This window comes from Bombina bombina, chromosome 4 (genome assembly GCF_027579735.1).
Source record: "Bombina bombina isolate aBomBom1 chromosome 4, aBomBom1.pri, whole genome shotgun sequence".
Lineage (NCBI taxonomy): Eukaryota > Metazoa > Chordata > Amphibia > Anura > Bombinatoridae > Bombina > Bombina bombina.
The window spans coordinates 393,179,257-393,195,330 of NC_069502.1; the positions used below are offsets into that span (position 1 = coordinate 393,179,257).

Sequence of the window (16,074 nt, forward strand, 5' to 3'; positions counted from 1 at the left end):
AGCTGATTGTTTAGGTTTTCTTTTTACCTTGTACAGTCAATGGATTTTTATGTTCTCATAAGGATACCGATTGCAGTAAACAGTGATATATTTTAGATGTTCTAATATTCTGTATTAAAAGACAAGCTTTTTATAAGTAACTTCTCAAAAGGTTCTTGTTTAACATGGAATGTGACTTCAACAGGGCTACACCAATCTTCAGGATACAGTAATATCTAAACCAAGGTAATTCTTGTACGTAAGCTAACTGAATTTTCTTTATTTTTCTGGTTCTAAATGTTCTATTTCAGTAGCTTACTTCCCACAATATGCTACTGCTGATGAAAACAAAGCCATACAACTAGGATCAGCAAATCTGTTCTCAGCACTTTTCACTGCCACCATCACTGGCCATTATATTGGAAAATTTGTATTTGAGCACAATCAAGGTGAATGATTAAATGATTTACTGGTGCTCTCTATAAAAGACATTCTGAAACCCGGGGATACTAGCTGAGGGGGGTGGGGGCTACCAGAAGCAGGTTTATTCTTCCATTCATACTGGATGAGATGGACTCAATTAATTGTAAGCAGAACTAAACAGGTTATCTGTGCAGCTTTTTGCTGGTATCTTCAACAAATTGTGTAAACACAGTTTTTTTAGATGTCAGATTTATTTGGATCTTGAAAAACATATTTTTCTAATGACTGACTATTTTTTTTAGGAAAAAGCACATACCTACTGCTCAAGACTAAAGGATTGTTAATGACATTATATTCTTCTGAGCGGCACGAGGTGCAATGCTCAAGATTTGAAACATTTCATATAACCATAGAACAAATGACTCTATACATTATGCTGGTGTCAAATAGCACCAGAAAAAAAAACATATCATTTTAAGGTGAAATCTGGGTACTCACAAATAAAAAAAAACATTATTATACTTACTTTAATCTTTCCATCATCTTTTTGAGCATATTTCTGGATAGCCACTGAATCTTCATCTTTGCGTGCTGATTCTTCTAACCAGGCCTCCAAAGCCTGCTGATCCCAGTTGAGCCGACACTTAAGGTTCTCCAGTTTTTGTGTGCATTTGAAAATGTTATTCTAAAACATTTGCAACAAAAGAAAGGCATATGCAAAATTATTCTAGTTGAATTCTAAATATCTGTTATTTATTTAATATACTAAAGTAACTCAGACACATGCACTTATAACACTCAAAACTGAAATGTACAGAAATGCATTTCAGTTTGAAAAGAAGCATTTTTACACTACACTATTTCAGTAATAGCGTTTACTAAGCAACTGAGCATATGTACATATGTCTTGTGCACCCTTGTTCAAACATCATCCTTTCTCAGAGAGCCAGTGGTGTCATGTGTTCCTCAGCAATCGTACAAACGGAGGCATTTCCAAAGAAAATCATTCTCTCTGATTTGATATAGTATTTGAGTGAGGGTGACTGGGGCATATGCTCCATAAAGGCTACCACTTAAAGCAGAACTTTTACTAGAAATATTATTTCTAAGGGATGTGTGCTGCAAAAATGTTTCAGTAAACTACATAATAGTGTGGCATGTAAGGGCAGCAGGACAATAACTTGTATAGAAAAAGATATAGGCAGCAGAAAAAAAATGAGGTTATTATGCCACTTATAATACTTAGGCTTCACCTAATATTGTATACAGTTCTGCAGACTGTGAAGGATGTAAACAATCTAGAACCTGTCTACATAAATAGTGACAGTAAACACCTTGTAATTACAAGATTTTTGTGCAGTCTTTCAATAAATTCAAGGGACAGTAAACACATTGAGACTTTTATATAAAATGTTTAGTTATGCATGAAACATTTGCAAAATGATTTCATTATTTATTTTTCCCCTTTTCATGTAATGTAGAAAATGAGACATTTCTAATTCTCAGACCTTGAAATACATCCTGCAGACTTATCAAGGCTAGCTTTGCTACATACCTGTCTCTAATTGAATTCATGAGATAACAACTGCAAATAATTCACATTTATACTAGCTTTATTTGTCGCAGCTAGCCAACTTTCTGTGGACTAAAGACCCAGATTGGCTCCTAAAAATAAGGCAAAAAGTGGGTGGAGTTTGGTTACTGAAAACTAATTGGAGTAAAAAGGATGTTAATTGTTTTAAAACATTTAATAATTGGCTGATATGTTATTCTATAGTAGCACAACAGAAATGTATTGTAATTACAGGAGTTTACTGTCCATTTTAACATTGTGGGTGAGTTTGAAACTGTTTTAAATGCATTAAGACCATTTTTTTCTGCAAATGTTTTACAATGGTGAAACTCCACTCACCACTTGCCTCATTAGGAGCAGTCAATCAGAACTTGTTACCTGGCACAGACACAGCTAACCACAGTCCACTATGGCCTAGATTTAGAGTTTGGCGGTAGCCGTCAAAACCAGCGTTAGAGGCTCCTAACGCTGGTTTTTACCACCCGCTGGTATTTGGAGTCAGTCAGGAAAGGGTCTAACGCTCACTTTGCAGCCGCGACTTTTCCATACCGCAGATCCCCCTACGCCATTTGCGTATCCTATCTTTTCAATGGGATCTTTCTAACACCGGTATTTAGAGTCTTGGCTGAAGTGAGCGTTAGAAATCTAACGACAAAACTCCAGCCGCAGAAAAAAGTCAGTAGTTAAGAGCTTTCTGGGCTAACGCCGGTTTATAAAGCTCTTAACTACTGTGCTCTAAAGTACACTAACACCCATAAACTACCTATGTACCCCTAAACCGAGGCCCCCCCACATCGCTGCCACTCTATTAAAAATTTTTAACCCTCAATCTGCCGCTCCGTACACCGCCGCCACCTACGTTATCCCTATGTACCCCTAATCTGCTGCCCCTAATACCGCCGACACCTACATAATATTTATTAACCCCTAATCTGCCGCCCCCAACGTCGCCGCCACCTACCTACACTTATTAACCCCTAATCTGCAGACCGGACCGCACCGCTACTATAATAAATGTATTAACCCCTAATCCGCCTCACTCCCGCCTCAATAACCCTATAATAAATAGTATTAACCCCTAATCTGCCCTCCCTAACATCGCCGACACCTAACTTCAAGCATTAACCCCTAATCTGCCGACCGGAGCTCACCGCTACTCTAATAAATTTTTTAACCCCTAAAGCTAATTCTAACCCTAACACCCCCTTAAGTTAAATATAATTTTTATCTAACAAAATAAATTAACTCTTATTAAATAAATTATTCCTATTTAAAGCTAAATACTTACCTGTAAAATAAACCCTAATATAGCTACAATATAAATAATAATTATATTGTAGCTATTTTAGGATTAATATTTATTTTACAGGCAACTTTGTATTTATTTTAACCAGGTACAATAGCTATTAAATAGTTAATAACTATTTAATAGCTACCTAGTTAAAATAATTACAAAATTACCTGTAAAATAAATCCTAACCTAAGTTACAATTAAACCTAACACTACACTATCAATAAATTAATTAAATACAATACCTACAAATAAATACAATTAAATAAACTAACTAAAGTACAAAAATAAAAAAGAACTAAGTTACAAAAAATTAAAAAATATTTACAAACATTAGAAAAATATTACAACAATTTTAAACTAATTACACCTACTCTAAGCCCCCTAATAAAATAACAAAGACCCCCCAAAATAAAAAAATGCCCTACCCTATTCTAAAATTAAAATAGAAAAGCTCTTTTACCTTACCAGCCCTGAAAAGGGCCCTTTGCGGGGCATGCCCCAAAGAATTCAGCTCTTTTGCCTGTAAAAAAAAAAACATACAATAACCCCCCCCCCAACATTACAACCCACCACCCACATACCCCTAATCTAACCCAAACACCCCTTAAATAAACCTAACACTAAGCCCCTGAAGATCTCCCTACCTTGTCTTCACAACGCCGGGTTCACCGATCGATCCAGAAGAGCTCCTCCGATGTCTTGATCCAAGCCCAAGCGGGGGGCTGAAGATGTCCATGATCCGACTGAAGTCTTCATCCAAGCGGGAGCTGAAGAGGTCCATGATCGGGCTGAAGTCTTCTATCAAGCGGCATCTTCAATCTTCTTTCTTCCGGATCCATGTTCATCCCGCCGACGCGGAACATCCATCTTCACCCACGACTTCCCGACGAATGACGGTTCCTTTAAGGGACGTCATCCAAGATGGCGTCCCTCGAATTCCAATTGGCTGATAGGATTCTATCAGTCAATCGGAATTAAGGTAAGAAAATTCTGATTGGCTGATGGAATCAGCCAATCAGAATCAAGTTCAATCCGATTGGCTGATCCGATCAGCCAATCAGATTGAGCTTGCATTCTATTGGCTGATCGGAACAGCCAATAGAATGCGAGCTCAATCTGATTGGCTGATCGGATCAGCCAATCGGATTGAACTTGATTCTGATTGGCTGATTCCATCAGCCAATCAGAATTTTCCTACCTTAATTCCGATTGGCTGATAGAATCCTATCAGCCAATCGGAATTCGAGGGACGCCATCTTGGATGACGTCCCTTAAAGGAACCGTCATTCGTCGGGAAGTCATCGGTGAAGATGGATGTTCCGCGTCGGCGGGATGAACATGGATCCGGAGATGCCGCTTGATAGAAGACTTCAGCCGGATCATGGACCTCTTCAGCTCCCACTTGGATGAAGACTTCAGCCGGATCATGGACATCTTCAGCCCCCGCTTGGGCTTGGATCAAGACATCAGAGGCTCTTCTGGATCGATCGGTGAACCCGGAGTGGTGAAGATAAGGTAGGAAGATCTTCAGGGGCTTAGTGTTAGGTTTATTTAAGGGGGGTTTGGGTTAGATTAGGGGTATGTGGGTGGTGGGTTGTAATGTTTGGGGGGGGTATTGTATGTTTTTTTTTACAGGCCAAAGAGCTGAATTCTTTGGGGCATGCCCCGCAAAGGGCCCTTTTTAGGGCTGGTAAGGTAAAAGAGCTTTTCTATTTTAATTTTAGAATAGGGTAGGGCATTTTTTTATTTTGGGGGTCTTTCTTATTTTATTAGGGGGCTTAGAGTAGGTGTAATTAGTTTAACATTGTTGTAATATTTTTCTAATGTTTGTAAATATTTTTTTATTTTTTGTAACTTAGTTCTTTTTTATTTTTTGTACTTTAGTTAGTTTATTTCATTGTATTTATTTGTAGGTATTGTATTTAATTAATTTATTGATAGTGTAGTGTTAGGTTTAATTGTAGATAATTGGGGGCGGCAGATTAGGGGTTAATAAATATAACATAGGGGTCGACGGTGTTAGGGGCAGCAGATTAGGGGTACATAGGGATAATGTAGGTTGCGGCGGTGTACGGAGCGGCAGATTAGGGGTTAATAATAATATGCAGGGGTCAGCGATAGCGGGGGCGGCAGATTAGCGGTTAATAAGTGTACGGTTAGGGGTATTTAGACTCGGGGTACATGTTAGGGTGTTAGGTGCAGACTTAGGAAGTGTTTCCCCATAGGAAACAATGGGGCTGCGTTAGGAGCTTAACGCTGCTTTTTTGCAGGTGTTAGGTTTTTTTTCAGCTCAAACAGCCCCATTGTTTTCTATGGGGGAATCGTGCACGAGCACGTTTTTGAAGCTGTCCGCGTCCGTAAGCAACGCTGGTATTGAGAGTTGCAGTGGCGGTAAATATGCTCTACGCTCCCTTTTTTGGAGCCTAACGCAGCCCTTCTGTGAACTCTAAATACCAGCGGTATTTAAAAGGTGCGGGGGGAAAAAAGCATGCGAAGCTAACGCACCCCTTTGGCCGCAGAACTCTAAATCTAGCCGTATGTTAGCAAAATCAACATTCATTTGCAGTTCCTTATCAGGTTATTTCTGCAGAAGCCAATTAGGGACAGATATGTGACAGGGTTAGGCTTGTAAAGCTTGTCCCGTAGCCTTCCATTTGTCAGAATTCGAAAACATTTAAATTTCAGACTTAAATTCCAGGAAAGTGGGGTAAATAAAATAAAAAATATATTGTAAAGTTCTTTTACTACACATAAATAAATACTTTACAATTAAAAAAAAAGTTATAAACTATTATAAAAGTGTTTACTGTCCCTTTCAAACTTACAAGGAAATACTTTGTATCCTAATATGTAAAGAGGGAAACGTGATATGATAGAAACCTTCAAGTATATTATTGGATTTAATAAAGCTAATTTGGAAATGTATCAAAACATTTACTGCAAATAAATGTGTAAATGGGAACTTGGTGTAGAGAAATCTGACAGTAAACTGTATCATATTTTTTGCATTGTGTTCTCATCCAATTAAAAGCAAATAGTCTTATGTCAAGCAGCAATTCAGATGAATGTTAGGTAAAGATATGAAGTTATTACATCTTATAATGACTGAAATCCATAAGGAAATCTAAGGTTGTCTAAATCTAAATATTCCAAATCCCTTTTTAGTCATGTGGTGTATCGTGCAGTATTGGGGGAGATCAGCATTAGAGATCACAGATTCAGAAGGATATAAATAAGTAAAAGAATGATAACTCAAGCATTAATGATCGACATGGCTAATAATGACTTAGAGACCTTAATACGTATAATCTGAAACAAGAAGGATATGTCAGAATGTATAATAGACATGTCAAAGCACAGGAAGAAAAAAAATGATGTGAAAATATACTGTTTTACTGTAAATTTGGTTAATGTACTATAGGGAATAGGCTCCATGCATCATTTCTAACGATTCCAGTGGGCAATATATCCAAGCATCTCTTAGTCATGGAATAAATACAAAAAACTGGAAAATAATAATAAAAATAATCCGTCAATAAGCACAAATTATTTATCTGACATCATACATTAGTCTACCTTGTAATGATTAGTATTATAGAAAGTAAATGTTGTTATGAACTTTTTGTGACTTTCTGGCAAACAATGAATTCACTTATAATTCCAAAGACCATAATGTATTAATGGGTTCTATAATTCTGTACTGTCTTTTTTACATTGAGTCTGCTTTGCATTTTAATCTAAAGACTAAATACTTTATACAGTACTATGAAAGCCCACTGCCAATCACATTAACCTTGAATATGCAATCAAAAACAATATGTATATACAGTATAAGAAAAGCCTACTTCCTGGTTGTTTTTCTTTTCTCTCAAGGACACTAGTTCATTTTCAAGTCTCTGGATTTCTTGTTTGAGACGTCCAATTTCTCTTTCTGAGAGAGCCTTAAAGTGTTCTTCAGATTCCGTTTCTTTCTCTCTGGCCCTACAAAGAGACTATAAGCACAAGTTATCAGTTTAAGTGCATCTGTTTATCTATTTCACAGGGCAGAGTAAAATACCTAAGAAATAAATAACAGCACAAATCTTAGGACATAATGTAAAGAATTAACCCCACAACAACTAATTTAATTACATTCTGGTATGTATTGTTATAAATTCAGCTAACATACAAAAATAAAGTATAATTTCAGACTCAGCTATGTTTACACATGTAATATCGAATAAATGCAATAGCATACAGAAGTGTATAAAACAAGCTTTAGAGTTACAGTACATTGCATTAGACAAAAAAAGTGGCAGTCTATGAGGCTTCATCAGACCTCTCCAACCTACGTTTCATGGGCCAGATCCCACAGCCAATGACAGCCAGTAATTATCAGCCTGTGTCCCTTTGTTGACGCTTTAGACTGAGGGCAAATACTGCTTAATAACACCGTTCCAGTGTTTAAAGTATATGTATACAAACACATTATATGGTCTCTTTAAATCAACTTAAGTTTTGGTTTAGCTAGTACAAGATCTGTTTGTAAATATAATCTGAAATGACAACATTACAAAATCTATAGGGTTTATTTAGTGCTTACTTGAGTGTATGTCAGCTCTTGACGGACATTTTTTAAATGGTCGGCCATGGCATTTATTCGGTCTTCATATTCCTTCAACTGATTTAACAAATGTGCCTTTTCTTTCTGTTTCTTTTGAACCTGAAATATATTTTGCAGGTAGAAATTATGGTACACAAACTTATATATATTGTAATAGATAAACATAGTATAAAGAAGAATTATACTTTGATTGGTACAGGAAAACATCTTCAGCTTCACATCCCTTGCTCAGTTGAGGAAGACCCAATATCAGCCTCTCTCTATACTACCATAATATCTACAGGAAAGCGTGAATATTATGCAGCTCAAATCTAGCCAAATGAGATGGCTCCTCTTCTACAGAACTAAATGTTAGCACAAGAGGTGGCTGTTATTCAATCACATGATGCATAGTTGTCTATTATACAGAGCAGATAGAGTAAAATAGATGAAGAGATAGGTGTCAAGATAAAAGTGGCTGGAATTAAAAAAACAAAAAAGACTGGGGAGAAATAGAAAATGCAAAATTTGTCAACTGATGTATCACAGTTTGCTGCAAGTTAGTTGTAATCTGTCATGTATTCCTTCACACAGCAGTTCAATAATTGCGAAGAAATACAACTGCTATCTCCATGTCTAGATCACAACAGACTGAAATGAAAGGGGAATTAGATTACAGGTGGATCGCAGTCTCGTCTTTGCTTGGCGGCATAGGGATAACGGAGCAGCTGACCTAGCGAAGAGAAACTGGGGTTTTACAATTGAAGGCCCCAAATAAGATTCTCCCGTGTAGGGGATGGAGCAGTTCCCTAGCATAAGCAGTGGATGATGCCTGGCCCTGAGCGAGTACACTGTGAGTTTACCATATTGAGAGGGCGGTGCAACCAATAACACTATCATCAACACAAGCTGTTTGTGTGTTGGTATCTATATGGTTTGGATATCACTGCAACTGGTGGTCTCTGATTTGGGGCTTGTATGAATATATCAATTCACTGCAGTATTAGTTCACGGAATTTTTAACTTAAATTTCATTTGATATATTACAGATAATCATCATTTGATTAATGTCACCCAAACACAGAGAGAATGAAAACAGTTGAAGCAAAATAAAAAGAAAGGAGAGAGTGAGAAATGTAGAAAAAGCATAAAAACACATAGATCTAAGAACAACAAAAGAGGGTATAAAAAAAGGTAAAAGACAAAAAAGTAGAGAATTATAGGTGAGAGTGACAGAATCAAAGAGAAAATGTATTGAAAAATGAGCAAAATAAAAATATGTGAGGTGGGGGGGGGTGGGGGGCAGAGCCAGCCATGCTCCTGAGCAGACGTGTACCACCACAGCTCTGGTTCTAAGCCGACAAATTTTATATTTTTAACTACTCAGAGCTGCTTAATTACACACTCGTTGAGGATCTTACTATGGGAAGATAAACTAGATAACCCCAATCCTTGGGAAACAGCGCAAGTGGAGCAGATTGTCATCCACTTTTACAGTGAAGGCAGCTACGGGGAGCATTAAGGAGCGGCCATCTTAACATCCCAGTAGCACTCTGACTACCGATAAGTGGCTGCTTGTAACCAACGGAAAGCCAACTCAGGCGAAAAGCTTTGGCACACATGGAAGCAATGGGGGAAAATATTCTCTGAGCTCTGGAGGAGCTTGTGTGCGATCAATTTCGCAAGCTGGAGAAGCACATGGCGGCGGCATTCATCTCAAGCCCGGAACCCAATCTGAAGGCCGTCTTGGATCCTGGTGCTGACGATGGGGACCTTTCTGCAAATCCCATATATCCCACCAACCTAAGGGAATCACAAATGAATAACTCCAGCAGCACACCAAGGGTTAACAATATCCAAACCTGCTGTTTTTCCTCCTGGTACAATAAAAAGGTTTGGATATTGTTAACCCTTGGTGTGCTGCTGGAGTTATTCATTTGTGGATTGTGTTGGAGCCTTTAAGCAGGGGCTCTTCCAGCCTGCACTCATATTTCCACTGGTGCTGGAGTATTACTGACTATACAACCTAAGGGAATCAGAGGCCATACAGGGCATAACAGAAGAAGAGTACCAGATGGACGCTCTGGTAATACAATACACTAATTTTACAGGAGAAATTAAAGCGTCATACTCTACTGAGCAAGGGGCCAATCCAGATGAAAGAGGGTCAAAAAAGAGGGAACATACAAAAGCAAATAAATGATTATGGACCCCCACAATGGTTTAGTTACTTGGTGCCATGGACATAGTTGCTTTTAACCTATACGGTATTATCTACTTGCCGCGCATTTGGGCAACTTTTTTACCACCAGACCCACATCCAAAAACAAGAACTTGCATTATCCAGCTTCCCTGTTTGAGAGCAGGTATGGGATAAACATTGTGACCCTTGCTGCGGCGGCTGGCTGGCTAGTCTCCGGTAAAGTCCATTGTTATTCAGAAGCCTAAATTTAGACATAGACTCAAACGCCCTATAGTTCAAACCATGTTTGATTGAACTTGTGCTTGCTAGCAGAGTCCTCATGCATTATTGCTAAGGAAGTTACTTGTTCCAGGCTTTATATAATATATATTCTTTATAATGCTCAGAGGCTTACTGTTATCTTACCTGTAATACCTCACAGATAGACCCTTTTATTATAAGTCTCCCTCCCTGGTAAATACAATGTGAAAATGTGCCCAAAGTCTTAAACTGGTATGTTATGTCATCGCTAAATAAGAAGCACCCACAATTATAATAGCTTTTGGTTATGTTTATATCCTGTTTAAAGTGATGGTAAATTCACTTCCATAACTTCACATAGTATGAAAACTCTTCTCCTAACTAGCATATTGATATGCTTATTTTGTTCCAATGTCAAATCTACTTTTATTACTGAGGCCACTTACTGTTAACATACTGTAAGTAGCCTCACTGTTTATGTTGCGCAAATAGCATAGCAGTTGCGTTTGCACAGTTCAACTTCCAGCCTGAGTTCCAAGCATGGGAGTGTGCTGTTATTAACTTACATGGGGCGCATGGTGAGGCTTTGATTGGCTGAAAGAGCTGCCAGTCAAAGAAGCCTAAGGGAAAATTATTCAGAGAGGCTGCATTGAATCAGTTAACGGAGCCTGACAAAAACGCTCAGTAATAAAAGTAGATTTGACATTGGAACAAAATAAGCATATCAATATGCTAGTTAGGAGAAGAGTTTTCATACTATGTGAAGTTATGGAAGTGAATTTATAGACAAAAGTTATCTAATGAGTGTCCTGCAGTATTGTTTCATACATATGTTGTCTACAGCTGAACCTAAGTGCTAGTCTTAAAGGGTGGTTACTTATCTTTAATATGTTTTGAAGATACCCACTTTCATATACTTTTCTCCTGGCATGGGAATTTGCAATTGTAATTTCAGATGAGTGTTATTGAAACGAGTAAGGAGGTTCAGATGTACTGATTCGTACAGCATCAGTCTTAACTAAATTCCCTAATATGCTTTTTTAGTTAGCATTGCTCATCTTTCTAACTAAATCTTTAATAATAAGAACACAAAGAGCACATTTGGTGACCGCTTTATCTGTCCCCTTATATCTTTATAATAAGCTTAACAAGGTTATAGTTTTTTAGAGACATAGACACCCATACCTGCCATGCAGAGCCCACCTCTCCCCTTTAATTCTTACTATACGAATAGATTTTGATGTAAGAGAATACTCTCCTGGTATAATATTATGGCTCTACTTATAGAGGATGAAGTTTCACTAATAAATGGCATATGAGTTAAGACATCATATTTCTACCCTAAGTCTGCCTCTTAGTTACCAATAAGCTCCTACCCCCCACCCCATATCAATTTACTCTGGCAATTTTGATTTGGCTCTGAGTATTTTTTCGCGGTTTCCCTCGCAACATACCGCAATTATAATCTTCTGTTAATTAAAATTGTCCCTAATATTATGTTATTGTGATACATACTGTAATAGATTTGCTTCCTCAGCTATAGTTATAATTTAATTAACCTGCTTTTCTATATTTATCAGCAGGTTGTATAATTATGCATAGCTGGCTACTTAATGCACTAATATCTCGCATTACCTGCCTTGATATCTCCTAGCTATCAACCTATAACTATTGTCAGGGCCGGCTTAACAATGGGACCAACAGGGTCCCATGGACCCAGGCGGCACTTGACAGGGGGCGGCACTTCAGTCAGTGACTATCACATTTATAGTCAGACTGCAGCTCCTGTCTGCCGCTCCTGTGACCGTCTTCTCAGCTCTCTGGGGAATCCGTTTAATATTGACAGCGGCACAGCCGCTCCTAACCTACCTTGGTCAATGAAACACTATGAGATCTGACTATCTCTGTGGGGTCACTCCGGGTTAGTGGGTGGGACTGACAGCAGCGGGTCAGGAGCGACACACACAGTCACTTCCCATACAGATTTTCTGCTCAGTGCTGCTGCTTCCCTCCTGAGTCCCGCCCAATAACAAAGTGTGATCACTCAGCTGCCTAAACTTTTCTATGGGGCAGGGCAGCTGACTCGGGAGGGAAGCAAGCAGAAGCAGCAGCAGGCAGCACGTTTATTCCCCTCTAGGCTGGGTGTGCAGGGAACTGAGGTCCAAGCCCATTAGCCCAGTGGAGATAGGAAGACTGGGGAATGGAAGGTAGGTAAATTTTCCCCTAAGCACCAGTTTTCAAAATGATTTTGCATTTGCTGATGTCATGAATCAATGAATATAACAAAATAACAGGAGGAACTTCAGACCGGCATGTCACATGATTCAGATCAGTAGCAAACACTACTAGAAATGTTTGCTGCTGCTCTGAATCATGTGACATGCTGGTCTGAAGTTTCTCCTGTTATTTTGTCTGACAGCCAGGCTAGCATGTGACAGAATATGCAGCCTGAGGGCAGGGACTAGTAAAGGGTGATGTCTGGTCTCTGCTGTGACAGTGTTATGCTGTTTGGGTGGAGGCAGGTACATAAAATGTATATGTGAACAGTTAATCAAATAAAAGGTAGTCAAACTGCAAAGCTGTGTATTTATGATAATGTGGAGATAAAGGTCATTAAACTATTATTTATATATATATATATATATATATATATATGTGTCTGTTTGTGTGTGCATAGTATAGTCATCGTGGCATTCAAGTTTTAATTAAAATGGCATTCAAATTTAATTGCAGTGTTATGGATGGAGTTAGATAGGTAGAAGTGTGTGTGTGTGTGGGGGTGGGGGGCGTCATTTTGATCTCGGACCCAGGCAGCACAATGTCTTGAGCCAGCCCTGACTATTGTTGCTCCTTCTTAGTTTGGACCCCCTTATATTTTTGCCTCTCTATACCTTAACCAACTCGGGATCTAATATAGAATTATGAGCAAAAAGCTTAGACTAAAGGGGCACCCAGAAATTAGCCTTTTATTGGTTAGACTTTTGGTCCTCTGTTTCGCAGGGTATATAATTGTAATCTAGATATCTGAGGAACTCTACAACATGACTGTTTTTGCATAACACTTAAATTTCATATATTGTATTATTTCTTTACTATTATCCACAAGAGACCGTTGTATTCTTACATTTATATACTACTGATATGGTTCTACACTCAATGTGGCTTACTTGATCTCCCCCTTTAATATATTTATGACTATATGGACCCTAAAGTGACCCCTTTGATGGTTAGGGGAACGTATTTTTTACGATACTGTTTATTTTATATGTTAAATCTCAAATATAGTATATTATATTAACAAACAATTTCAAATCAATACAAAACAAAGAAAAAGTTAATATTACTGGTAGACAGAATACAAAGCAGAGAGACTATAGGGTAAAAGCTTTTCCAGCTATGTAGAGCAGGTTTGTCTGCTCCACATATTTAAAGGGACATTAAACCCAAATTATTGCTTTCATGATCAAGATAGAGAATACAATTTTAAAGAACTTTCTAATTTACTTCTAATTTGCTTCATTCGCTTGATATTCTTTCCTGAAAAGCATATCTAGATAGGTTCAGTAGCTGCTGATTGGTGGTTGCACATAGATATCTCATGTGATTGGCTCACCAATGTGCACTGCTATTTCTTCAACAGAGGATATCTAAAGAATGAAGCAAATTAGATAATAGAAGTAAATTGGAATGTGGTTTAAAATTGTGTTCTCTATCTGTCTCTACCTGAATCCTGAAAGAAAAACTGCTTATTTTTGTCATCTCCACCACTTTAGAAGTTGCGAGATCAATCACCCCAACACTCGCTCGTTCTGGGTGATTGACATTCCCTGCTCGAGCACAATTGGTTGCATGGGAAAAGGGGGCAATATTGCACAAGAATACTCTTGTGTAATGATAAATTTTGGCCTGTGATAAAACATTGCAATTGCCGATTGCAATGCAGTATAGTAAACTTATCCCTATACGGTAGAATTAAAGAAGCTGAAAATATATGGAAGAAAGACAAAACAAAAAAGGGTAAGACTAAAAGAGAGAGGAAATCCATAAAGGGAGTAAAAGAAACAAGAGATATGGAAACAGTTGAAAACATAGAAAATATGAAAAAATATATATACAGTATAAGGAAAATTATTTGGAGGTAGGCAGAGCAAAATATTGGATAAGATTAATACTTGATAAAGAGAGATAGGGAAATGGCCATTACAAACAGTAACTTTTTCCAGCCGTATAATGTATAAGTCAGTACATTTGCGTAGAAAACAAAGGTTAAGTTATCCAGCGGTCATACAAAATATGACACTGAAAAATAGGTTTACAGCTACAAGGTTAGATGACATTAAAATAATTAAGAAGACGCAGGGAGAGCGAGAGAATAAAACATGATATTTTGAGGTGTCCCCGAGTTTTAAACACTCACTTCTTCTTCCAAAGCTTTATTCTCCGTGTTTGCCACCGGGATGGCGAAGCCCTCTGCCCAGTTGATCTCAGCCAGCACCTCTCGACTCATTTTCGCAGATGTCAAACTGGTCGACTAATTGATATCCCGGAGAGCAGATCACACCAGGTATTATAGTTGCGGTGTCCAAAATCCGCCAGGCCTCAAATTGATGCAGTGTTTCGGCTGCTACTGTTGTTGTGGCGCCCTTAGCAACCGTTGTCGTGTAGAATCTGGGGATCGGGAATCGGCAATTCCCGGAACCCCGCCCACACATCTCTAACCCGCCCACACATCTCTACTATGCCTAACGTCCGCCCAGGCTACCTCCCACTTCTACTAAACAACACCCAGGATACCTCCCACTCCTCCAAAATGCCACCCAGCTACGTTGGGGCAGATGGGACAGATGAGCCGTTGTTGTATCAGAAATGGTCCCCCTGTAGAATTCGGCTCTTCGGAAAGAATCGGAACTCCGCCCCTCACCGGAGCTACTCCCATTCTCCTCCCACCTCATACATTTCCATATCCCGTCTTGAAAGTTCAGTCTCCATGCTCGTGCATGCGAAACATCCCCTTCCCCGCCACTCTGCTATCGCAACAGCTTCTTCTGCTGATGTAATGCAGCTTGTCACACGCTCCCTGCTCCCTTCAATATGTCATTAGACAGCTCCTAATGCTCTTCAAAAATACCCAAATACATATTCTGCTGCATTTTTTTATGTTTAAAGAAACAGTTTGTCATATAATTAAAGATTAATAACAATAATGTGCATGGTTCTTTACTACTTTTGTACTCTGGATATCCTTTGTTGAAAACACTTTATTGAAATACTACAATACATATACTGCTGCTTTTTTTAGTGTTTTTTTAATATTTAAAGAAACAGTTTGTCATATCATCAAATAAAGATTAATAACAATAATGTGCATGGTTCTTTACTACTTTTGTTCTCAGGATATCCTTTGTTGAAAACACTATTGCAATACTGCAATACATATCATGCTGCATTTTTTTTAATGTTTAAAGAAACAGTTTCTAATATCTTCAAATAAAGATTAATAACAATAATGTGTATGGTTCTTTACTACTTTTGTTCTCTGGATATCCTTTGTTGAAAACACTTTATTGAAATACTCCAATACATATTCTGCTGCAATTTTTTTTAATGCTTAAAGAAACAGTTTGTAATATCATCAAATAAAGATTAATAACAATTATATGCATGATTGTTTACTACTTTTGTTCTCTGGATATCCTTTGTTGAAAAGTCTTTATTGAAATACTCCAATACATATACTGCTGCTTTTTTAGTGTTTTTTTTTAATGTTTAAAGAAACAGTT

The 16,074-nt window shown here is 38.0% G+C and overlaps 1 protein-coding gene across 1 annotated transcript in view; it reads right to left on the minus strand.

Annotated features, from left to right (window-relative positions):
* Positions 1–14,956, minus strand: part of CCDC39 (coiled-coil domain containing 39) — a 151,888-nt gene extending 136,932 nt beyond the window's left edge. Inside the window, 4 exon segments of the mRNA XM_053710170.1 lie at positions 929–1,087; positions 7,115–7,261; positions 7,852–7,971; positions 14,712–14,956. Of these exon segments, the coding sequence (XP_053566145.1) occupies positions 929–1,087; positions 7,115–7,261; positions 7,852–7,971; positions 14,712–14,801 (516 nt within the window). The 5' untranslated portion in view covers positions 14,802–14,956.
* Positions 14,957–16,074: the final 1,118 nt, after the last annotated feature.